This window comes from Notechis scutatus, chromosome Z (genome assembly GCF_049901735.1).
Source record: "Notechis scutatus isolate UNSWTSFEM ecotype Mainland chromosome Z, rNotScu1.2, whole genome shotgun sequence".
NCBI lineage: Eukaryota > Metazoa > Chordata > Lepidosauria > Squamata > Elapidae > Notechis > Notechis scutatus.
In genome coordinates, this window is record NC_142025.1 from 46,094,069 (window position 1) to 46,120,474 (window position 26,406).

A 26,406-nucleotide genomic window follows, 5' to 3' on the forward strand; every position below is an offset into this window, starting at 1 on the left:
GGGATGATCAGATTTCAGAACATCTAATTCAGCAAATGAGTGTTTACAAGGTTCCAAGGCACAAGAAGAGTTCTAAGCCAGAGCAATCTGGTCTTCATATTATATCAGCTGCTTGACAATAGTTTTAGACAGTGTAAAATTGCTGTTGGATGCTTTACAGTTGGAGGGAGCATAGGGGAGAACATTCCTGACTCTAATAGAGTGGCCTTACAAATGATGGACAAGAGTGTTTCTTCTGTGCTGATCTCTCTTTCTCTGGGTATATATAGAAGTATGAAGAACAGTGTTTTTCAAACTTGACAATGTTAAGATGTATGGACTTGGACTCCCAGAATTCTCCCAACAGCATGCTGGCTAGAGAGATTCACTGACCAAAATGTATTAGGACGCATAATAATCTGTCAAATAATTTATTGTCTCTAGAACATTGGTGTTCCAGTTGCTATTGGATGCCAATTCCTATTGACCCCAGCAGGTTCTGTCTCGTGGTTATAAAGGCATCATCTGAAAAACCAATTTCCTCACTTCTGTTGTAGAAATTGTAAGAAATGAGAAACTGGGTATATTCCAATATTGAGGGCTGCATTTTAAACTTTATGAATAAACAGATCAATTCACAGGATGGTTATTTAGTTCTAGACTAATGACACCTTTCTTTAAAAATTATCAAGGGCTGATTTCAGCTGCTTGCTGAAGCATTATAATTACATTTTGAGTTTTTAGAGTTGCTAGCCACAAGTGTATGTCTCTTTAATGTGCAGGTATCCATCAAATTCAATATACAGCATATTTGTAATGGTAGGTGGGAATGAACGTGGGAGAGAGGAGCAGGAACTGCAGACTGGAAATAATCAGATAAAAAGCAGCTTAGTTCACTGGTGAAACAATGAAGTGGTGATGAACGTGTCAGAAAGATCTTTCTTGACCATGGAGAGAGATGTTCTTTTAATATAATACCATAATAAAGGTTCTTCTTGTCTACTTCTGGGTGTGCTTATTGTCCGGACTTCCTTACAAGGGTGACCTCAATCATCCAAGTCTGAAAGATACATGAATATCCAGAGCAATTGTAGTATCACAATGCAAGTACAAAAGGAACAGTTTATATCATGACACACATTTGATCATTTGTCCCCCTTACCATGGATACCTATTACTGATAATTTTCAAATGGAACTAGATTGATCCTTTCAAAAAACATCTTTCAAAATTCTTACCAAAACTATTGAAAATCAAATGGCTTCTTTTTCTTCCCAAACAGGTTACAATGAAGGCCAAGCAGATTAAAGATTCAGTTTCAAGTGCTCCAGGTAATGTCTAATGTACCTACATTGTATATCTCAGGATGGTTAAAGAAAATATTTATTTGCCTTGAAAGATTAGTAGCTGGACTTGTTTTTCTCTCTCTCTTCATTCCTCATGAATTTTCAGTTGCATGCCCCCCGCCCCCCTTTGGGTTGTATATTAATTTGTAGGGTGGCTTTGCTGAAGAGCAAGTTTAGAATACTATAATGCACAGGCTGTATTGTGGCTCTTCAAGATTGGCAAAATGTTGATGGTCAAATGGCCAAAATTTTGGTGGCTCTGTAGAGTAGAAGCTCATTTAGAAATAAGCATGGAGATGGAACTAGTTTGCCTTCTAGATGCCGCCTGCTGTTACCTGTTCTAGCAACAATGTGCCACGCAACAAACAAACCCCTGAAATCACTGTTTTCATGGCAGTTGTGTCCTCGGAGGATGGATTTAGAAATTTAAGAATGAGAACAGGGCAGAATATTTTGAAAGGCAAACTGTTCCCATTCCTACTGTGGAACTATCACACTTCCAGAAAATCCACTTCCAAATAGGGACTTTTTAATGAAAATTATGGAGATATTGGTAGAGGTGATAATTTCTCAAAGACTTCTTATTCCTATTCTTAAAAATAGCATTTAAAAATGAGCCCCAAATTCTCCGGATGGCTCTGTGCAATCCTCCAAAACAGAGTTGCAACACATAATATTTCAATTGTTTCCACTTCTGTGGCTAAGCATATACTGTAAATGTACTGAAGATCGTGTCTTCAACTAATATCTTAATTCAGTGTTATTTGCAAAATAAAATATAACGGGCCTTAGTTTCTTGGCACTTAGCCTAGCACTCTGCCCATCTTCTGGAAAGTGGTTCTTTTTATGGCGTGATGGTTACACTTGGCCTTTGACTGAATTGCCCGATAATCCTCAAAATCTGGTGAATTGAGGATCAAACCTATATTTAATTTTATTTCAGTCATATTTAAAATGAATAATAGGCAATGACTGCTTGCCTCTTAAGTATTTAATATTTTTCATTCCATCAATTTTAGTAATTCATTAAAAAAAAAAAAACCAAAGCTTTTAGGAAGTTGTGGAGTTCTCCTCTACACTCATGGGAAAGTGGCAACCTCCAGAATTTCTGACTCCTACTTAAAAGATTGTAGAGGCTAGAGAGTAAATATCCATATTGGCTAGAGTAGTGGTGGACAAAAGGTGGTCCTAGGTATTACTAAGCCATTACTAAGCATACTGGCTGCTTCTTTTGAAAACAAATAACAGGCAGAAAAGGAGCTTCTATGCATATATGCCTTCATTAAGTGGATAATGTGAAACTCTGCCTCAAATTGTCAGCAGTGTAAAGAAAACAAAAATATGTGACATCTGTTCCAGAGAACCAAGAGATGAATTAAAATAAATAAGGGTACCATTGATTAAACACCGTGGCAGTGCATTATTCTTCCATTTCAATGGGAGCGCTGCAGTTCATTCATTTCAGTGTATCAGTGCATAGAGGAGTGCATGTTAACAAAAGAGCCAGAATATAACGGAAGACCTCTTAACATCGTACCTAATTGATGCTATTTCTGGATTGTTTAAACTAAGTGTGACTACCATGGAAACATACAAGTAAAAATGAAAGCCTGACTTTATTAGCTTGGAATCAGACTTATATTTGACTAAGTCTGGATTTAATCTATTATGTTCTTCAAGTCTGATTTTTGAATACAGGTGTCAGATATTTTCAAGGCTGGTTCAACACACTCATAAAGCATACTTTAAACAAAAATCTGTTTGGAATATTGATTCCCCTCATCTTCTCTCTTATTATACGCATGTTAATCTGATTTTTCAATAGGTACTATTAAATTCTCAGAGTTGAAAACTTTGGCTCAAAGCTCAAGATCCAGCAAGGTCAGTATTAACTTACCTGATCTTATAATCACTCAACGGGATAAAGAAGAAGATGACCAGGAGGAAAAGTCAAAGTACAATTTCGATCCAGAAACAATAAATAAGATCACAACAGATGAACAAGAGACTGGGTTAAATGAAGCCCGACATCGCAAGCGGAAAACAATACCAAAGGCTGCTGAAACAATATTCCCAGGGACAAAAGAGACAACAGAGGACAAGTATAGAGGGAAGCGCCAGAAGGACTTTGACACTGCAGAACAAGAGGAATATAGTGATGATGAGGTCAGGAAAAAAGAGAGATGTCGTAGTTCAGATGACTTATGGACTCAGAATCAACAGAAGCTTCTAGAGCTGGCTTTGCAACAGTATCCAAAGGGAATGCTGGAACGTTGGGATAAAATTGCCAAGTGTGTTCCAGGAAAAAGCAAGGTGAAGCCATAGATTTGGGGTTGGGTAATGTATTGATTTTTTCTTGTAAGTTTAGTTTTAGAAGATTAACTTTCTTAACGTTTAATGCAATTGACAGGGTATTTTTAAAGATAATGATAAATAAGGTTTTTGCCAGCATTTGTGACAAACAGTAGCCTGCCCTTTTAATATTTTCTTAATATTTTCTACCACCTGTCTCTGAAAGAATAATAGAAGATCATTCAACTGTGTTGACTTAATGTGCAGAAAGCACATTAAGCCAAATAAATGTTGTAGTCTTATATACAGGATACCACTGAGGCCATGAAATCATAATCCTGGAAAATACTGATTGTATTCCTACTCTGCCATGTAATCTGTTCAAGCAAAGTTTTAAAGGTTTTTCACAAGAGGCTTCAAATTAATGAATAGCTTCCTTGATTATATTAGAAGGTCTATCTGAAGGGGGAAAGCATGTTCTTCAGTTTTCAAGCAGTGCTAGAAAACTACCTGTGGGTGGTGATTAATTTCTTTCCATTTATATTCTTTGGTACTTCCAATGCAGGATTTTCCAGTGCTTGCAATCTATATTGTAGATTCCAAGTTACTGAGGAAATCTATGTTCTTCCTTGTAAGGCTGCAATAGGCCAGGAAGGGGTTGCTGTAATTAGTTTAGCTCTGCCCCCTGTGGCTGGCCACTCCTAGCTTTCAACTCAGTCCTCAGCCAAGACAGATGTAGTTGATTGCCTCTCCTCCTTTGCTTTGCAAAGGCAACTTCAAACAAGAAAAAAAAAAAAACTTTAAAAATTGTGGCTCCAATCATCAGCTGTTTTGCAGAGCCACGAAACATCTGATTGCTGTTCCGGCAGTTCGGAGCAGCTGGCAAGGCCACGGAGCCATTTTTGGGCTCCTGCAGTGAAGAAGGAGGCCATGTGGTCAGGTGGCCAGCTTAGACGCTGCTCCAACAACACTGGAGCACAGGAAAAGGCCACAGAGCCGGTTTCCAGCCTCAGTGGTAAAGCAAGAGGACTGCGTGGCTGGCAGCTATCTTGAATTTGGTGGGCGGTGTCAGCCCAGTTCTCCAGGCCACTCCCAGAAAAAGGACCAGAGCTGGGCCATCGGCCTCTGGTAGCTGCTGGATCCTGAAAACTACGAAGATGAGGTGCTTAGTTCCGGTGGGGAACTGGTCCCTTTCTCCGATGTAGACCTGGCCCTACAGACCTCAAGGCCGGGCCTGGTCTGTGTTTTACGCCCTATTAGGCTCCAATGGGTTTGAGTCCCAGCAGGATGTGTTAAAACATCCTGCTGAAGTAAAAATAGGGCTGAAGAGGAGGAGTGGCTGAAGCAGTGAGGACAAGGAAAGGTAATTACCCTTTTTGATTTCCCTCATGTGTTTCTCCTCCTTCCATAGGCTTGCAAACTCCTAGAGGCCTCCTACATTCAAAATGGCGGGCACCCCTAGAGGGAGTAGGGCCTCCAGAGCAGATACCCATAGCACAGCTTCCTCCGCTCTGATTCCAAAGAGCAAGCAAGGGAAGCAGGTCTTACCACCGAAGAAGGCCTCAAAGGTAGAGGAGAAGGATGTATCTAGGTGTCAGAAGGCCCTAGGAAAGCAAATTGCCAAAACCCAAAAGGCCTTAAGGGGAAGAAACATCAGATCTCCATCCAAAGGTGGCTCTTCTGCTTCTCAACATAGTGGGGAAGTTCCTTTGGAACAAGAGCCTGGCCCTTCTTCTAGGACTAGAGAACTCAGGCTTGGTCTCCAGGTGTAGCTGAAAGTAGCACAGTGCAACAACTTACTGCAGAGAGCAGGTCTTCAGGGCATCCATAAGTGGTATTTCGTGCTGAACCTTGGCAGGAGCAGTCTGGCACTAGGCCTGGAGTGGAGGCTACTTTTACCTCTACAGCTACAGGCCTCAGGCCCTCTGAGTCTGCTGAATCAGAGATTCCAGTTTTGATAGATAGAGCTATCAGGAAGCGAATTGCTGAAGGCATTCAAAGATTTGTGCATCACTCTTCAGAGGCTTCAGAGTTTCTCTGCTTCCATCTAGAGAACAGGTGGCTTATTTCTCAGAAAGGGGTTCCTTATCACAGGAATGGGAATCTCCAGCTCCTTCAGTTTATGCTCCCTCAGTTTATGCTCCTTCCTCCCTGGTACAGGAAGCAGATAAATGTGAGTCTGACCTCTTGGAAGACGAAGGTCTGGCTCCTTAGATCCCTGCCTTTTCAGGCCTGTTTCACCCAAATCTGTTTAAGTACCTGCTTTTCAAAGCCAGGAATACAGCAAATTTGGGCCCAGATGCAGATGGTGAAGATCCCAGCAGTCTTATAGGGAATCTGGTACTCTTTTTGATGAACCTACCATCAGAAAGGAAGTGGTACCATCCCCTAAGCTCTTTCTCAAGGTGGTACATAAGCAGCTAGATATTCCTGTTTCTATCGTCTTCAGGCTGTAGATTCTTTAATATGGGGTTGGAATTCACCAAGAGCCTCCAGATCCTCATAGTAGATGCCCCTGTATCAGCCTTGGCTTCCACTTCATCTGCACCTTCTGATCCGGAAGGATCCTCAAGACCGATGAGAAGAGAATTGAGCAGTCTTTGCAGAGGGACCATCAGGCAGCTGCTTGGGCCGTAAAAGCATCCACAACTGCTTCCTTTTTTACCAGGGCCTCTCTTAGATGGTTGAGACAACTACAAGACAGGCTTCCTGTCTCTGATATCAGAGCACATCAAGATATTAACAAGTTAGTTGCAGCTGCTGAGTTCACAGCAGATGCCACCCTGCATGGAGCCAGGTTTGCTACTGAGACCATTGCTGCTTATGTAGCAGCTAGACGCATGTGGTGGCTTTGAAATTGGCGGGCGGATGGCAAGAGGAAATGGAAGGTGGTATCAACTCCTGTCCAAGGAGACCGACTGTTTGGTGAAGCCTTAGATCCATTCCTTGTGGAGTCCAAGAACAAGAGGAAGATGCTTCTGACCCTCTACAAAAGTCCTACCCCATACTATTGACACCCATCCTTCAGGATGGAGCCGGGACCCAGGTTTCATCGGTCCCCAAGACTCCTTACCAACACCCTGATCCACCTTCATATTGAGCAGACAAGGGCAGACAACAATATTCAGGCAAGCAGCTCTTTCAAGGAGGAGGAAGTCGCCCATTCCATCACCAATGCTGACTGCATTCACAGTTCCCCTATCGGTGGTCATTTAGCCATGTTTGCAGATAGATGGGAAATTACATCAGACACCTGGGTATTAAGTACTGTGCCTTTCCTTGGAGTTCTACTCCGCTCCTCTGAGGTTTTTCATCTCCTGTCCTATTTCAAGGGACAGTGTGAGAAGGGGACTCATGAAATCAAACATCCAGCATCTACTGGATCTAAGGGCCATCCAAGGGGTTCCCATAGACCAGTGGTTCTCAAAGTGGGAGGTACTGCCCCTGGGTGGCGTTGAAATGCCTTAGGGGGGCATTAATAGGAAAAGGGCCAGCAAGGGGGCGCTAAGAGGCAGCAGGGGGGCACTGGAGGTAGGTCCCTCACAGGGCACAATTCAGGGGTGGAATTCTACTGATTCATTACTGTTCGTGTTAGTTCGGAGAACTGGTAAAATGGGCCTCTGGCTGGCCCTGCTCCTCTCCGCCCACTCCTCCGTTCCCTGCCCAGTCAGTCCTTATTGCACATGCGCGACATCACGCGCATGCGCAACAATCGCTGATGGTCACAGCGGCGTGCTGGAGAAGCGGAGCAAGTAAAGCTGGAGGTCGATAATTTTCGCTGCAAAAAGCATGCAGATGCCATGTGGTTTTTTTGGTGCAGCTGCAGTCCAGCCACACCAATAAAACCATGCGACAGCTGGAGGTCTTTTGCAGTGAAAATTATTGACATCCAGCTTTGCACTGCTTCTCCAATGCGCCACCTCCGCCGCGTTCCGGCACCAGCCATGCAGGCTCATCCCATTGCTGCAGCACTCTGCTCAGACTTGCTTGGGCAAGTCCCTCCAGGGCAGCGGGCTCAATGCGGTGGAGCTGAGAGGCCGGCACCTAGAATGCAGCAGCAGCGGAGAAGCAGGGCAAAACCGGAGGTCGGTAATTTTTGCTGCAAAAAACCTCCAGCCACCGCATGTTTTTGTGATGTGGCTGCAGTCTAGCCGCACCGAAAAAATTACATGGTGACTGCAGGCATTTGTGACAAGGGCGATGTGGGCTGGCAGGGAGCCCAGCAACAACAATGGCTCAGCCCTGGCTTGCCTTCCCTGGCAGCCAGCCGCAGGAAGAAGGTAAAGTCATGGTCGTGGGAGGATGAAAGAGGCAGTTGTGGGGGAGGAAATGGAGAGATTAAGGGCTGGGACCTCTGAAAGATGCAGGATTAGCCCAGGCATTTGACAGATTAGGCCACGCCTGCCTGGGCAGAAAATAGGTAGATAGGTTAAGGAAAGGATAGAGAGAGAGGAAAGAGAGAGAAGGGGAAAAGAGAGATGGAAAGAGAGAGAGAGAAAAGAAAGAGAGAGGGAAACAGAGAGAAGGAACAGACAAAGTAAAGAAAAAGGAAGAGAAAGGGGAAGAGAAAGGAAGAAAAGGGATAGACAAAGAAAGAGGGGATGGAGGGAAGGGACAGAAAGAAAGATAGAGAAAGAGAGGGAGGGAGAAAGAGAAAAAGAGAGGGAACAGACAAGAAAGTAAAGAAAGAAAAAGGGAGAGAGAAAGGAAGAGAAAGGAAGAAAAAGGATAGACAAAGAAAGAGAAGGGATGGAAGGAAGGGACAGAAAGAAAGAGGAAAGAGAAAGACAAAGAGAAAAGAGAGAAAGAGAGGGAATGAGAGAGAAAGAAAAAGGGAGGGAGGGAGGAGAAAGTGAATGGGACATGGAGGAAGGGAGAGAGAGAAAGAGGGAAAGAGAGAAGGAAGAGACAAGAAAGAAAAGAAAGAGAAAAGGGAGAGAAAAAGGGAGAGAAAGGAATAAAAAGGATGGACAAAGAAAGAGAGGGGATGGAAGGAAGGGACAGAAAGAAAGAAAGAGAAAGAAAGAGAAAGAAAGAAAGAAAGAAAGAAAGAAAGAAAGAAAGAAAGAAAGAAAGAAAGAAAGAAAGAAAGAATGGTAAAGTGAATGAGATATCTAGTCCAACCACCTGCTCCAGCAGGGTTAGGAGGGTGTGTGTGTGTGTGTGTGTGTGTGCGTGCGTGCATATGTGCATTGCTGTCAAAACTCCCAAAACAGGTCAAGTAGCTCTAGGAAGGTCAGTCATAAATTAGAACACTTACTAAGTAACCGGCCATTAAGCGAGGACCATTTATATTTGGTTTGCCAGTCACATGGCCACCTGGCCATGCCCACCCAGTCACATGACCACCAAACCATGCCCATCCAGTAAGCTACACCACCCAGTCACGACCACCAAGCCACACCCTCAAATTAGGCCATGCCCACAGAAATTTGAATCCCACCCCTGGGGTGGGGTGCACTGAGGATGAGTTTGTAGCACCAAGGGGGCGGTGGACTTAAAAAGTTTGGGAACCACTGCCATAGACCAACAAGAAAGGGGATTTTATTCTAGACTGTTTGTAATTCCCAAGGCCTTGTCTTCACATATGGCTCAGGGCATATGGTCAACAGAGGTCAACAATATTAATTGGCTGGAACTCAGGGCTGTTTGCCTGGCTCTCAGAAAATTCAGTCAGTATCTGAGTGGTAGACATGTCCTTGTCATGACTGATAATGTGGCTACCAAAGCCCACATCAACAGGCAGGGAGGAACCAGGTCCCGATCCCTCATGTCAGAAGCTGAGGCTTTAGGTAGATGGGCAGAACAACATCTCCTATCCATCTGGACTGAACATATTTCAGGCAGTGATAATGTGCAGGCAAACTGGCTCAGCAAAGCCACCATTGACCATGCTGAATGGAGACTGCATCCTTCCCTATTTCTACAAATAACTCAGAGATTCGGCCTTCCTGTGGTGGGTTTGTTTGCCACCCCAGTAAATACACAGTTGACAAGATATTTTACTAGGTTTGTTACCCCAGGAGCTGAAGGGACCAACGTTGTCCACAGCAGATGGCCCCAGGGATTGTTGTATGCTTTTCCTCCCATGCCTCTGCTGTCAGCTATGGTGTGTAATATACTGACAGAAAGGGCGGAGATTATCTTATTGACTTCTTATTGGCCTTGATGCCCTTGGTTCGTGGATTTGGTGAACCTATCAGTAGATCATCCTTGGTGGATTCCTAAGGAAGATGAACCTCTCCTTCAGGGGTCCTGAAACATCCAGAGCCCCAGTGGCCACAGCTGACAGCTTGGCGATTGAGTGGAGTGTTTTAAAATGCACCTAATTATCCAGCACAGTTATCAGGACCATTCAGGCCTCCAGGAGACCTTCCATAATCTGCATCTATGATGCTACTTGGCAAGCTTTTTCCCTTTGGTGCTCTAAGTCAAAGATTCAGCCTCTAGAGGCTTCAATAGTACAGATTTTGGAATTCTTACAGGCAGATTTGGATACAGGCCTTTCTCCAAATACTCTTTGTCATCAGGTGGTGGCCCTATCTTCTGTGCTAACTTGCGGAAAGTTGGAATTGTTGGTGCATCACCCTACTGTCTGCAGGTTCCTCAGAGGTGCTTCTAACCTTTGACCTGCAGTGGTCCACAGGTATCTTATGTGGGACCTGTTGAAGGTTTTGCAGTCTCTGACAAAGGCTCCATTTGAACCGCTCAGGTTGGCAAGTTTGCATCTCCTGACAGTTAAGGTAGCATTTTTGGTTGCTATAACTTCAGCCAGGAGAGTATCTGAGTTGGTGGCTCTTTCAGTGTCTCCAGTCCTATGCATATTCCACCCTCACTGGGTGATTTTGAGGCTGGACCCAGCCTTCACCCCAAAAGTCAACAACACCTTGTTTCACAGAGCACAAGAATTGGTCCTTCCAGATTTTTGCCCCAACCTGGCCCATGACTTGGAAAAAGCTTGGCACACTCTAGATGTTTGTAGGGCCTTAAAGGTTTTTATCAAGATGACTTCAGAATTCCCTATTTGTTTCCTTCCAACCTGCCACGTTTGGGGGAGCAAGGTAACTCCCTCTATGGTTAGCAGATGGATCAAGTCCTGTATCTCCAGGGCATACACAAGTCATTCCCTCCCAGTGCCTAGAGGTATTACAGCTCATTCTACTCATAGTGCTGCTATAACAGTGGCCTGGGCGACACAGGTTTCAACTGAAGAAGTCTGCAAGCAGCCATTTGGACACCCCCATCACCTTTCATTCAGAACTACTGTCTGCTTTCGCTTCGGTGGACACTGCACTTGGGAAACAGGTTTTGCAAAGTCGTTACGGAGCATGGGGACCGGGACCAGACATGAACCCTCCCGTGGACACTCCAGCTTTGGTATGTCCCATTCCTGGCCTATCACAGCCTTACAAGGGGGAATGGGCATTGTCTTACCTGAACGCCTCTTCTTCTTGTAGACTAGATAGGCCAGCTCCACCCTGAGTGGTCTAGTCCGCAGTGTGGGCCAACGGGGCCCCTGATAACCTGGTCTTGATTATGTGTTTCAGAGGCAGTCCTGTCTGTCATGAAGTCTTCCGCCGAAAGCTGGGAGTGGCCAGCTACAGGGGTGGAGCTAAGATAATCAGCTTTGACAGACTCTGTCCAATCAGCTAGGACACTGCGTAACCCATTCCTGGCCTATCTAGCCTACAAGGAGAAGAGGCATTCAAGTAAGACAATGCCCATTTTTTTTACAAAACTTAGTTCTCTAGTGTATTCTTGACCGAAAATTTGTGGACACATATTGTGGCAGACATCTTGCAATTAGTTAATCAATACATTGCTTCCTAAGTTCACTCATTTTTCCCAGACAAGTCAGGAAGCAGGTGAAGCAGTATATTCAATAGGAAAATAACCAAGTAAGGTGGGAAATTATGTTCTGTCTCTTTCTCCCCTCCCCCAACTTGCTGATAATTTAATGTTTTTAATTATCAAAGCATGACAGATGAGGAAGGTGATAAAGGCACTCTATCTATTTCCTGAAGTGTAGTTGAATTGTAACTGTTGGAAGCAAAAAGCTGCCTACTGCTTGGTCAGGCTTGTGAATTTTGAAAATATTTTAGTTATATATTCTGGGCAGCAGCAGATATACATTGGAAAAAAATGAACAACTATATTTCTATATGCAGTGAACAGGGGCTTATAGCCATCAATATGTCAGAATAGGATTTTTGAGGCGCTACAGATTCCAGTATCTTGACCTGATGCTTGGAAGCTAGGAGGGAATGGATGGATTGAAGCACATGCTTTCTGAATCCCAGCAAGACACATTCATTATTAGTGCAAAACCCTTATGGATATATAGACAGCTCTGTTGACTTTGATGGCACTATTCTAGAAGCAGGTATGCAATGTAATGTCCTGGTCTCCAGAGCATCAGGGGAATCTTTGACTGGGTCCCACTCGTCTTAACAATCGCAACCTACCTTGATTATAGGAATACTGGCAATGAATCAGGCTCTTGTTAATTCAGTTAAGACTTCAGCCATTCATTTTACATAGGAAAGCCCTTGAAGATAACCTGAATCTGCAGCTGCCATGGATTGAACAGGCTTAATAACCGACATGTCTGTTCTTTGAGAGCAGCACTGGTTACTCATTCCAAGTCCAATTTTAAGATGGTGGGAAATGTATATAAAAACCTGTTACCTTTGGGGCTGTCTGATCCATATAGAATCTGCCAGCTCGACCTGCAGGTACTGGCCAATAAGAGCTTGAGTGCACGGAGGCGTGCAAGACAGCCTTCTCATTAGCAGTGTTCTCATATGGAATACTTTGCCTGGCAAAGTAAGGCTCCCACTTTTGGGACATTTAGCAATGGATGCAGTTATTTGCAGGGTCCTTGGAATGGTAAATCTTCAGTAGTTGAATAGTTCAGCAGTGGAGGAAGATACACTTTGTTTATAACTTTATTATCTTTTAATTTTGGAAGCTGCCTAGTGTTCAGTGAATGTAGGTAGTCCTCAAGATATAGCTGTAATGGAGTCTGTCCATTATGGCTTCTTGTTGTGATGACCATTAAATAGATTGTCTCACTTGATCTTCCCATTCCTGCTCTCTCCAATGCAGTTGTTAAACAAACTTACAGGTGGAGCTTGGGGTGCCTCAGGTGGGAAAGGCCCTTGTAGGCATAACATAGCCCCAGGCCTATCCGCTCTGGTCCTACCAAGGTCTCTCCCACCCTGAGGTTCTTTGTTCTTTGCTTCCTGACCCTTGGGTCTCCGTGGGCCTTTCCCCATGCCCCTCAGGTCTCCCCTAGGCCTGATTCCCACTCCACTATGCCAAACACGCTCCTCCTCACTTACCTTTTGCTGAGCTCCAAGGTCTTCCAGTGTGCTGGAATAGATTGCTTTATCGCAAAGCCATGTGGCATGATTCCAGAAGTGGCAGCAATATTTACAATACCAGAATGATGCCTTGTAGCCATGGGACAAACCACTGTTTTGCTACCTTAATGTGATTTGCACTTTCAAAAATTTTCCATAGTGCTGTCCAACCTTGATAAGGTAGCAAAATGGAACAGTTTATCTCATGGTGCCATTCTGTCCTCACCCACAATTGGACAGGAGCAAAATGCTGACCATTTCCAGGTTGCCACCATGTGGCCCAGAGATGAGCACACCAAGCAGTGGAGGGACAAAGCAACCTGTACTATCATTATAGAAGGCTTCAGAACTCTTCAAAAAGTGAGGAATGCATGGGGCTTGGTAGGGTGGAAATCAAGTCAAAGGCTAAGGGGGAATCATTGGGGGAAGAAATATTTACAGGGACCCAGTGCCAGGGGGTGCTGCATCTTCCTTACAATCAGCCATAAGGGTAAATGAATGTGGGAATACTTCAGCAGCCATAACATCAGGCCATAGCATGAGTAGCTTTCGGGAGGAGGGGGCAACTTCAAATGGCTCTTAAAGGTTCCCCTTGCACATACGTGCTAGTCGTTTCTGGCTCTAGGGGGGTGATGCTCATCTCCGTAACAAAGCCGAAGAGCCAGCACTGTCCTAAGACGTCTCTGGGGTCATGTGGCCGGAATCACTAAACGCTGAAGGCGCATGCAACGCTGTTACCTTCCCACCAAAGTGGTCCCTATTTTTCTACTTGCATTTTTAACATGCTTTCAAACTGCTAGGTTGGCAGAAACTGGGACAAGTAACGGGCGCTCACTCTTTTACACAGTACTAGGGATTTGAACCGCCAAACTACCAACCTTTCTGATCGACAAGCTCAGTGTCTTTGCCGCTGAGCAACCATGTCCCTTTAATGGCTCTTAGGTGACTGTTAGTTGTGGAGTAACTGTGCACGATACTGTATAGAGTTTGCGATAATAATAGATACTACTTTCTCCCATAGACTCCAAAAATGTTTTTCCCTTTCTTTCTTGCCTAGTGTAAATTGTCAATAATACTTTTAAAAATGAATATTACACATTAATACTCCATGTTTTCTTCTTTTTTCTACAGGAAGAATGTATGACTAGATACAAACTGTTGGTTGAACTTATACAAAAGAAAAAAATGGCCAAAAGTTGAACATTTTGAAGATTATTCATCAAAATGAGAAACATTAAACATCATATGCAGTGACTTGTATTTTTGTACCTCAGTATTTCAGTATGTCATGTGCCTTAGTAAAAAAAATCTGTAAAATTTTACACCTTCAATTTGAAATATGTTTTAATAGAATCAGAGTATTTTTGTACAGGAGGGTTTTTTTGCCACTATGACAACTGGTATTATAAGAAATGTCATTTGGAATACATATTGGAACAGCTGAGGAAATATCTTTTAATATAAAGTCATATTGCAGGATGGGAAACATTGTGTTTTCTAAGTATCTTACATTTCAGTTTTCATTAATAACCACTCATTCCCTAAGAATATTACACTTTGTTTTATTATCATATAACATTGGCATTACATTCATCCTATTCCAATGAAACATGCAGAGGTAGGGAAGTGAAAATTTAGTCAATTCTGAAATAGAACATTCCACAAAAGTTCCATTCCTGGGTCAACAAATTTTGTATATCCCAGAGCATGATGGCGCAGTGGTTGGAATACAGTATTGCAGGTTAATTCTGCTCACATTGCCAGGAGTTCGATTCCTTCGTTCCTGACCAGCTCAAGATTGATTCAGCCTTACATCCTTGTGAGGTTGGTAATATGAAGATCCAGATTCCTGGGGACAATATACTGACACTGTATACAGCTTAGAGAGGACTGTAAAACACAGTGAAGTGGTATGTCTAAGTGCTATTGCTATGGCTGCTTTGGAGATTTATGGAGAACCAACAAATGGAAACTGAATTTCTAATTTCATTCTATTTGCCTTCATTGTGGATCCTATTAATATTTAGCTTCAGACCATACTGTTCAATACAGCAAATTCTATCTATTGCCTTACATTATAACAATTGGTCCTCCAGTTAATCCTTGACTGCAGCTTCTTCCCCAGAACTGACCTTGCTGCCTCAAACCTGTAAAGTCAGTTTCAGGTGGGCAGAGTTGCCCATTTTTCTTTCTACACAGAGCACAGTTGGACAGCATTAATAATCGAGAAATAACTAACTTTTAAAAAAATCACAATAGTTGGGAAACCTCAATTGAAGAACAAAAGAATGATCAGTCCTAGTCAGTAAATTCATCAAAAGTGGATTCCCTCCCCCCAATGGCAGGTACATTATCTCAAGATATATTAGATGTCAGACTATGTGTGACATTTCAGGCATTCTTACACTCTATATATAGAAGCAGCCACAACTTAAAGTATATATTTTAGTTGTGAATTATGAGTAAAAGAGCAAAAATATTTGCATTTATATAGTCCAAGCTCTGTCTGCTGGTGGCTGGTGCTAATGATGAAGGCAAGTCTTCATTCCAAATAATTCTACTATACCAGAAGAATCCTCAAGTTTTCGGCCTTGCGGGGAGGATTGGAAAATATGTAAGGGATAAAACTATTGCTTTCAGCCTAAAAAAATCTACATATTTCATACTAATGCCATGATAGGATGAGGATGTCAATCTTTTTTTTAAAGTGCTAAAATCTTATGTTTCTCAAAATTTAAGAAATCAATTGTGCCTGTTTTCCTTGTGGTGACATGGAGTGGTAGCACATTTTTCCTTATAACTAAAACACAATTTTTCCTATTGGGTGAAAGGATATCAAACATTGTAAAATGACCTTTTTCTTAAGAAAGATAACTCTTTCATGTCAAGGCACTTTCTGCTGCAGCAGGAACTGGACTTTCCATTCTGGCTATATATTTTGTTAGAGAAGCCACATTAGAATAGGCCTGTTTAAATTCCATTTAAAACACCATGATTTGAACAGTATGCATTAAAAGCATGCTTGTAATAGGACTTGGCTTAGACAGTGATTAATGCATTCCTCTGATGAAAGTCTGTATTCATATATTGCAATTTACAGCCATAAACAATATTAAAATTTATTAACCAAAGCTTTGTACATATCTTTATATAAATTGGCAATTTTACATCTAGGCAAAACAACATTTATACAAATTATTACAGAATATTAAACAAGTGGTTTAAATAAATTAAACCACACTGATTTACTTTAGTAAATTTATCTACAAAAGTGATTTGTGACTTTAAAACTTGCCATTAATATATAAAAATAAATTATTCTTACCTTTCAATTAGAACTACCAGTTAGAAATTTTACAAATCAAAATATCCACATTTTATGAATTCGTCACAATACAAAACGGTCACAAAAACTTATTTACAGAAATGAGGTAAGAACTGTGCAATGTTTAACCTAACAATATTGCAGAAACAATAGGTTCTTCCAATTAAGTACACAGTGAAGGTCTAAGTATACTTGAGTATTTTCCACTAATAACTCACAGACTCAAATTAGTGGTTATTAACTCTCAAAACTATTCCCTGTTTTACTGCATAGTCATACAATGAAATTAACACTTCAAAATGAAATATATCTTTTTTACCCATTAACATTTCATAGCAATGGAAAAAAATTTCTTTCTTTTTTTGGTAATTTATTAGTGGAAAGCAACCCAGGTAACGATTTGCCTGAGCTATTGATAGTGACAAACATTTCTAGTAAAGGCAGATCAGAAAGGAAGGCTGCTGGTGCAAAGTTGAATATGCTTGCGGCTTTTTTATCTCATTTTAGTGCATGCCCAGCTGTCTAAAGCCATCCCTAACCCAACAGAGGGAAGCAACAGGCACTTGGGTTACATTAAATACTACCAGAACAGGAGTTACTTTCTCATCTGGTAAAAGTTCTATGACTTTCAACAGATCCGTTTTTCCAGTGATCTTGAAAAAATCCATCTCAAAATTATAGGTGAAACTCAAAAAATTAGAATATCGTGCAAAAGTTCATTTATTTCAGTAATGCAACTTAAAAGGTGAAACTAATATATGAGATAGACTCATTACATGCAAAGCAAGATAGTTCAAACCATGATTTGCATAATTGAGATGATTATGGTTTACAGCTCATGAAAACCCCAAATCCACAATCTCAGAAAATTAGAATATTACATGCAATCAATAAAACAAGGATTGTACATAGAACATTATCAGACTGAAAAGTATAAGCATGCATATGTATTCAGTAGTTGGTTTGGGCCCCCTTTGCAGCAATTACTGCCTCAGTGCAACGTGGCATGGAAGCTATCAGCCTGTGGCACTGCTGAGGTGTTATGAAAGACCAGGATGCTTCAATAGCGGCCTTCAGCTCTTCTGCATTATTCGGTCTCATGTCTCTGATCTTTCTCTTGGCAATGCCCCATAGATTCTCTATGGGGTTCAGGTCAGGCGAGTTTGCTGGCCAATCAAGCACAGTAATCCCATGGTCATTGAACCAGGGTTTGATGCTTTTGGCAGTGTGGGCAGGTGCCAAGTCCTGCTGGAAAATGAAGTCAGCATCCCCATAAAGCTCTTCTGCAGAAGGAAGCATGAAGTGCTCCAAAATCTCCTGGTGTTGACCCTAGACTTAATGAAGCACAGTGGACCAACACCAGCAGATGACATGGCTCCTCAAATCAACACAGACTGTGGAAACTTCACACTGGACTTCAAGCATCTTGCAGTGTGCGCCTCTCCATTCTTCCTCCAGATTCTGGGTCCTTGGTTTCCAAATGAGATGCAAAAGTTGCTCTCATCAGAAAAGAGGACTTTGGACCGCTGAGCAACAGACCAGTTCTGTTTTTCTTTAGCTCAAGTAAGATGCTTCTGGCGTTTGTTGTTCAGGAGTGGCTTGACAAGAGGAATACGACATTTGAAACCCATATCCAGGATCTGTCTGTGTCTGGTGGCTGTTGATGCACTGACTCCAGCCTTAGTCCACTCCTTGTGAAAGTCCTCAACACTTTTGAATGGCCTTTTCCTGACAATCCTCTCCAGGCTGAGGTCATCCCTGCTGCTTGTGCACTTTTTCCCCCCACACTTTTCCCTTCCACATAATGTTCTATTAATGTGCTTTGATACAGCACTTTGGGAACATCCAACTTCTTTTGCAATTACCTTTTGAGGCTTTCCCTCCTTATGGGAGGGTGTCAATGATGGTTTTCTGCACAACTGTCAAGTCAGCAGTCTTTCCCATGATTGTGATTCCTACTGAACCAGACTGAGAGACCATTTAAAGGCTCAGGAACCCTTTGCAGGTTTTATGGCTTAATTAGCTGATTAAAGTGGGACACTTTGAGCCTAGAATATTGAACCTTTTCACACTATTCTAATTTTCTGAGATTGTGGATTTGGGGTTTTTATGAGCTGTAAGCCATAATCATCTCAATTATGACACATCATGGCTTGAACTATCTTGCTTTGCATGTAATGAGTCTATCTCATATATTAGGTTCACCTTTTAAATTGCATTACTGAAATAAATGAACTTTTGCACGATATTCTAATTTTTTTAGTTTTACCTGTAAATATTACTTGTCTTTTCTTAAAAGTTTCATTCTAGCAAAACATTTTAAAAACTAGTAAGACAAAATAAATGACTTAAAACCTGTTATTTTTCTGAAGAAAAAGATGGTGCTTCTAAAACACTGATGACAAATCACCATGTCATTGGCAAAATTTTCCTATTTTCTTTGCTTGCTTCAAAGAAGTGATGGAACTAAATATCTGATTTTTAGCACTGCAGTTTGTGTAAAGTCAGCAACTGAATTCCGATCAGTTGCCTGAACTGACAGTGCTCTAATCTGAAATCCAAACTTCCAGGCAATTTGATGGAAACTGTTCAGTTTCAGTGCAACACAATGCAACAAAAGGTCAAATTTTACAATAAACAACTTCAGGTAGATTCACTTTTCCAGTGTGCAGTTAGCTCATTGATGTGTCTCATCATACCTGCAGAGAGAGAGTGCAGCCAGATGAAGTGCTATCAGCAGGATTTGCAATTTTACATACACTTCCAAGTGTTAATTTTTTTCCGGTGCAAGGGATCCACTTTTATCACTAAGCCTCTGGAGAAAAAAAAAAAAGTATATATACTATTTTACAATGCTAAAATTGCCAGTGCTTTTGTTAATAAACAATTTATACAGCTAGCCACAATATATCCGCACAGAAAATAATTTTTAACGGATTGAGCTTCCCGCCCATATACCCATATCTGGAAATACTTTCTAAGGCTCGGAAGCAATACTACAACTGATATTTTGAACTGAGAGTGCTTGGCCTCCAAAGCTGCTGCCAAAGTAAATCTCCATCTGCTAATTGTTCGCTTTTCTGACTGCTTAGCCTCTTTTGCAAGTCCAAAGGGCACAGAAAGCAGCATGTGGTCTTTGCTTTTTGTTCCCTGCTGTTGAGTGAGGGGGAATTTTATCTGCATTGAGTACACTCACTCCTGGGGAGGGAGTGGAGAGGTCATCCCAAATCAAAGCTAGAAGCCTCTTATCCTGCTCCTCAGATTCAGCCAGCTTCTGCTTTTGCATACTAGCGGTATACAAAATGGGAAATAATATTGAAAAGGAAGCTCAGGACACATCCTATTCTGAACAGCCAAGAGAAAGTTCTACATTCATTTGGCCTGTTATTGAAATAGAAAAGCAGCAAATGTGAATGATTTAGGTTTAGCTGTGCGAGAATAAGAAATTCAAAACAATTTAACAAAAACATTTAAAACTTTTGGTTGACCACGAGTACAATCCTTAATTCTAACACTTCCTTAAATTAAGTTTGACTAAAATACCAATCCAGTAAATACTGTTGGCTGATTAGGGAATTTAAAAATAATTACTGGACAGATCTTATTTCAGAACAGTGATTAGTAGCTAAAGAAAAGAAAAAAAGAATTGAGAAACAAGACTATCTTCAAGCCACTCTCTTCAATCAAAATTCCTGCCCATTCATGCATATATGTGAGGCATCTTTACTTAATGCTCACAATACTTTTTATTGTTTTACTAGATATTCCAGAGGTGGGTCCTTTCACTGAAACCATATTTGGTATCATTAAACTTCTGTATGCAAATCACACTGCATGTAATGATAAGTTTATACAATGGAACATTGTGCTAGAATTAATCTGGTTTTAAGACTGTACACTAGAAGAAAAAATAGTTCCTGTGCCCCTTGCCAGTGGTTAATACCAGAGAAGTAAATGAACTTTAAAAAAAATATAAAATGTTTGTGCATTTTAGCTTTCTGACCAGATTCTGACCAGATTCTAACTGCTTGGGTAAGGTTTAGAAACTTGCTGCAACTATTGGTATGAAGCCAGCATAGATCACCAACAATGTGACTATAATGTGACTCTTTCTACTTTGTAAAGATGGAGGACCTACAATATCCTAGAAGTCAAAAATACTGAACTATAATTAGAAACTGGGAAAGTTTCATGCTAATTTTCATTGAAGTTCACTTTGTCAGCTTTACCAAGAGAGAGATTAGAGTTACTTGGTTCATTCAGTGACCAGCTACCAAAATAACTGATCGTATAAGCCAGTTGCTTTAAGTTGCACTTCTGCTATAAACAGGAACACTTTTTTCCCTTTTTAAGTCTTTTTTATTACAAACCCAAACTCTATATACTTACAGAGACTTTTGGAGCTGCATTATCCCCATGAACTGCAAGGAATGGGTTAGTAGCAGCTGTGTGAAGCGGAGACGCCTGAGAGACTGCCAGCAAGTTATTAATGGGAATCTGTGTAGCTCCTGAAAGCTGCAGTTGCTGTACTTCGGGTTGATGCTGTTGCACTAGTTGATACAGAAGAGCCTGATGCTGTTCCTTTAGCACAATAGAGGAGGCACATTGCAGTTATTATCTTGTAGATTACTATATTTTTCCAAGTAGTTAAATATGGACGAAAGCTAAACTTTCAAATGGTTCTCACTCGGATAGCATTTATAGCTCTTTCATTGTATTCTGAGGAATCATTTTTTAATAGTTTGGAGTACAAAAAAAGTGACTATTATTTCATTGTTCAAGGGAAGAAAGCTAAAAATATTATTCTGAAAGCACCTCATTGCAGAAGGATTCCATGCCTGATCAGACACGGTAGAGAATATTCAGATTCAAATTCATGACCAACTAAAAAGTTCACTTGGCCCAAATCATAATCTCTTAAAGGTTATTGTAAGAACAATACCTCATTCTAAGCAGACAACTTTGAGAGAACAAATGTAACAGCCACAAAAAGGGAATGAAAACAAGCAGCAAACCTCTCACTCATCCTGTGAACTATAAAACAAAAAGAGAAAAAGTTGAAAGGGCAAGGCAAGAAAAAATTGTCAGCTGTCTACTGACATAATCAATGCAAACATTCAAATTACAACTGATGAATGTGGTGTGTCAAAAATCAAAATACTGGTGAGATAAGGTACAAGCAAACTTCTGTTTTTGGAGAACCATTCTGACAAGAACTTATTGAACAATTACAGATATAATAGCATCTCAAAGAGGAGTGTCCCATAAATGCTTTTTCCAATAGGGAGAGTTCAGTTCATTCTTCAGAACTGAAGAAACTTCTTGGGTGAGAAGTGAAACGTTTTCAAAGAGAGAGGAAAAAAGAAAGTCCAGTTGCCTTTTGGAAAAGCAGCTTTAGGACAACCACAACTGAATGACTGAGAATTTCCACAGACACTCTCAAAGATGTGGGTGTGTCTGTTCTCTTTAGAGAAATTCTGAAAAATGCAAATAATTTTTCTTTGCACAAACGCGCCTTTTTGGATTCCAGATTTAGAAAATGAGTGGTGTGTTAACGTTTGCTGAAATGTATTTCCCAACTTTAGTTTCTCAACTGGCTAGCATACCCAGTAATTCAGGATGATGAAATTTGTTCTTCAGAAACATGTACTGGGTAACAGATCCTCCTGATTTAGACCAAGAAATGAACAACTGGGCAAGATTCAGTAAACTTGATGAATTCAAAATGTAATATGACATATTTTCTTGATCATGAAGTCCTTTCTATAGGAAAATTGTAGTTAGTTTTCTATCACATTTGCATGGGAAAGGATCAGACAGTATCCCCAGCAAACAGTTACACATATATACAACATCATCCTCTCCAGCCAACAAGATAAAAAAATTAAATTGGTCAAAATGGCAGCTGCCATATTTTAAGGCAAGAGCTACACTGCTTTTAGTGGTATTTCACTTTGTTTTTTGAAGACAACAGTGTTAACTGGGAATTCATCCTTCCATCTTCTAAACTCTCAATTATAAGCACTATAAAACAGGCTCTACAAGGATACACCCATGGAAAAATAGAATTTTTTAAATCTTTTTAGAAAAAACGGTAATGGATCTCTGAAGGTATTTACTGGGAATGCTAAGAATTTAAATAATTTTCAAATGTATTCCAGTGAGGTTACTTCTAAGATCTAGATTAAGGATGAATCAGAGAGATAATCACCAAGTTGAAAAATATTGGCATGAGCTCTGATGGAGAATGAATCAACATGATGTCATCTTATTAGTGACAGTAGACCAAAAATGTGGCCAAATTATCTCAGCAGATGCAAGGTTCTCTGACTAGGGCAAGATAGTGCTGGACACGAAATCACATCAACTTGAATTCAGATGTGAGATTTACTTTGAAAGAACATATCTGAGGAGGAAAGTTACGAGAATGCAACACGTGCAAAAGCTATATATCATGTTATCAATCTACAAATATGAGGTGATAGAATTTGAAAAGAATATGGAGTTACAATACATGCGAAGTTTTAACATTATATCTTGAACTATTCCAGGAAATACAGGTACAATAATTGGAATTATGAAAAACTTGGTAAGAAATTATACGTCCTAGAAGAGTGGGAAAGAATGGAGCCAAGGAATTTGGAGAGATATGTCCTTTAGAAACAGAATAGGCATGAGGTACGAGTTAAGTGATTTTTCCCAATAAGAGAAAATTTTGGTTTTGACTATCCCAGTGGGTAGTAGTAGTTCTGCAAAAGTAGGTTTTTAGAGGGACCTGTCCTAAATATATGTTTCTGAGATCATGTGCTTGAACAAAAATTGGTAAAGACTGGACAGTATAAATTAAATTCAGCAACAGCAGGAACAGTAGAAGGATAATTCAAGAAGGCAGGAAACAAAAGCTTTTTCCTATTGCCCTGACTGAAATATGAAACCACTGAAAAAGTTCTGAATTTTTAATGAGATATGTTGATGGTGGTGCAATAGAGACCTGTGTGATCCCTCCAGATTGTGAAAAGTTCAATCAACCTTTGAAAAAATGAGATGATCACCAGGTAATTTGGGAGACAACAAAACTATTTAGTAAATGCATGGAACAGATAATAGAAGTCTATTTCACCAAGGAAAAAAAGTCCAATTCATAAGGCTGAAAGTTGGATGTCCGTGAGAGAAAAAAATGTCATGATGAAAAATTCTAAGGATTTTTTAAAAAAATGCTAAAAAGACTTAAAAAAATAAAAATAAGGAATGAAATTATTTTCAGTAAAGTGGAAGAACACAAATGTTAAAGTTAATGACAGAAAACATACTGAAAGGAATCAATGGGAACTATGTCTTGGAGCCTGCAATCAAACAAATCTGAAAGTCTTAGACAAGTCTGAATGGACTCTGTGCAGGCAAATAACCCAGATGCGTAGATCAGAAATCACAATGATATATAAATTTATTTATTTATTTATATCCTGCATTTGTTTTTACAAATATCCCAAAGCAGTGAACATATCCAACATATCTTCTTTCTCCTATTTTTCCTACAATAACAACCACCCTATAAGTTATTTTGGGGCTGAGAGAGGGTGACTGGCCAAAAGTTATCCTGTTGGTCTTCATGGTTAAGGCAGGACTTGAACTCATGGTCTCCCCCTTTATAGCCTGGTGCCGACCACTAGAGCAAACTGGCTCTCGAGCTAATAGTGTGTACGTTTTCCTATTCCTCTTTTATTTTTTGATGCAGTAAGTGGACATGCCAAACCTTTTAAGGTGGTGATAGGGCCTACATTTTTTTAATCCCATTCTTTTTCTTTTTTTTTTTTTGAAACTGCAGATCTCTAGTTTATCTATGAACATTCTGATATTACAGCCTATCAGTGACAGGCTGAAATATATAAGCATCAACACTCATTCCTGAACATTGAAAATATAATGATAAAATAGAAATGCTTACTGATGTGAATTGTTGAGTATTTAGTAAGTGGTGAAATTGCTGCTGCTGTTGATGTAGCAGCAGTTGTCTCTGCTGGTCAGGAAGAAATCCAAGTCCAGAAGTTCTGCGAAATAGCAAGGTGCATTTTACTGAGCAAACATGCTTAGATCACTTCTATACCATACTTTCTGAAAAATTAAACTATTTAAAACTAAAATATATACAGATTTGTGTGTATAGGCTGATCATGTATTTCTAAGCATATACTCAATTTTTATCTTAAAAGTTTATTTATACAACATTTACTGATGAAACATTAGAAAATAAGTACAACTGAACTAGCAAAGTACTTAATATCACTGATATACTAACAAAATAATTTAATCATACAAATATTGAAAATCTCATCCACATTTTCAGTGGCATGCTGAGCTATGCTCAGAAGCAAGGACGAGAGACATTAAATGCCTCTTTATCACTTTAAAAAATATAGGGAGTTTTAAAATTCCTATAGTGCAGGAAAACTACCTGCACCACAACTGTTCCTCAATTTATGACCATACTGGAGTCCAGAATTTCAGTCATAAATCTTTGTGGTTGTATGTTGAGGCATTGCTGACCAGACTTGATTTTATGACCTTTTTATGATAGTTGCAAAGATAATCACCACAGCTGTTAAACAAACTGTGTGGTCATTAAGTGAATCCAGCATGTCAAATGGGCTTTCAACCTTCTGCTGGAAAATGGCAAAATATGTTGCAAATTATGGTCATGAGATTGCATGGTGTACATGGTGTACAGAGTTGTAAATATGAGCCAGTTGCAAGGCTCAAGATGCAATCATATGTTGGGGGGGGGTGCCTGTAATCAGGAACTTTTGAGGATGGATTGTAAGTAGCTTTTAAAAATCCATCGTAACTTCAACCAATCATTAAGCAACCAGTTGTATATGCAGTCATACATACCTGCATATTAAAAAAACAGCACATATTTGACAAAATAAAATATACATTAATACATACCAGGGTCAATATAGAATGTTTTCAAATTAAGCATTAAAAACTGTTACTGTCTGTCATTTCTAAGTTTCAGACATTCTTTATTTCAATGGACAATTCTGTCATCCTTTGCAAACATTTTAACTATTTCATTCTAGAATTCCTCATTCAGTATTTCAAATTCCATGTTTCCTTTCACTCAATCACTAACTATGGACTTTTCACCACTTTTTCTGGAAAATTAATTTTGTTCATGTCTCAATTTTCATATAATTTAACAACTACTTCTATATAAACACTGTATCATTAAATAAATTTGATATTTAGCTTTTCCTATGAAGAACATTAACAAACTGATATTTTACAGGCCATCTGGCAACCTAATTTTAAGAGTAAATGGGAGTAATTGAAGGAAACACTATATGAAAAGCAACTGATGAAATTAAACATTGGTAATGCTGCCTGTTGCGCCTATGTTATTTATGTGACTGCAAAACATGGGGACTCATACATGTTTTATACAAAGCATCACTAGCCAAACAATGAATGCTGTATGGAAAACCTACATTTTTTACATCAATCTTAAAATTTGAGTCCCCATTTCCCTTTCCAAAGTAGCTTTGAAGATTGTTGATCAGTGAAGCAGCTTTGAGTGGTATGAAATCTAAATATCATAGGATAGCTGTGATTAGTTTTGTTTTATTTTTATATGGCTGCTTTACTTGTAAAAGTGACTCTATGTTATATTCTGAAATAAAACAGCTCATGGAAATGGAACAACTGTTTCCTGGAACCTTGGGCTTCCTACTTGTCTTCTAAGTACCGGTATTTGCTGATTCTTATTAATTCAGTTAGCCAAACAATTTACTGTCAGCATTGCTGGGTTATTGTCTTACCTAGAAAACAAGTTCCTCCTATTACCTTAAAAAGATTAACTATTTTTCTTAAATAAACTAAATGAAACATTTATAGTTTTGAGGCAATAACCACTCTCTATCAAGCATACCGATTTTAAACTTCAGTAGAGGATAGTGGAATCTTAAATTGAAGCCATCTGAATAACTACAGGTGTGTTTGACAAAGGTATCAAAAGATTTGATTAAAGAGTCATCAATATGCAGATCAAATAACCATTTTTATCTATTAATTTAAGACAACTATGGAATTTCTGAGCAAG

The 26,406-nt window shown here is 40.0% G+C and overlaps 2 protein-coding genes across 11 annotated transcripts in view; one reads left to right on the top strand and one right to left on the bottom strand.

Moving 5' to 3' along the window:
- DNAJC1 (DnaJ heat shock protein family (Hsp40) member C1) overlaps positions 1-14,468 on the top strand; it is a 137,919-nt gene extending 123,451 nt beyond the window's left edge. Inside the window, exons 10-13 of one of the 5 annotated variants that reach the window (XR_015746124.1) lie at positions 1,262-1,310; positions 3,151-3,667; positions 11,202-11,326; positions 14,114-14,468. Coding sequence is in view for 3 of the 5 variants with exons in the window: in XM_087948323.1 (XP_087804449.1) it covers positions 1,262-1,310; positions 3,151-3,638; positions 13,223-13,342; positions 14,114-14,182 (726 nt within the window). In the remaining 2 variants the exon portion in view is untranslated. Of the gene's footprint in view, positions 1-1,261; positions 1,311-3,150; positions 3,668-10,875; positions 10,995-11,164; positions 11,327-13,222; positions 13,343-14,113 lie in introns of all 5 variants that reach the window. The other 4 variants (XR_003371607.2, XM_087948324.1, XM_087948323.1 and 1 more) reach the window with 4 other exon arrangements.
- MLLT10 (MLLT10 histone lysine methyltransferase DOT1L cofactor) overlaps positions 14,309-26,406 on the bottom strand; it is a 144,305-nt gene continuing 132,207 nt past the window's right edge. For all 6 annotated transcript variants that reach the window (XM_026675715.2, XM_087948319.1, XM_026675714.2 and 3 more), the window contains 3 exons: positions 24,253-24,355; positions 20,697-20,888; positions 14,309-19,122 (listed from right to left, as the gene is read on the bottom strand). In XM_026675715.2, the coding sequence (XP_026531500.1) occupies positions 19,078-19,122; positions 20,697-20,888; positions 24,253-24,355 (340 nt within the window). In that variant the 3' untranslated portion in view covers positions 14,309-19,077. The remainder of the gene's footprint in view (positions 19,123-20,696; positions 20,889-24,252; positions 24,356-26,406) is intronic.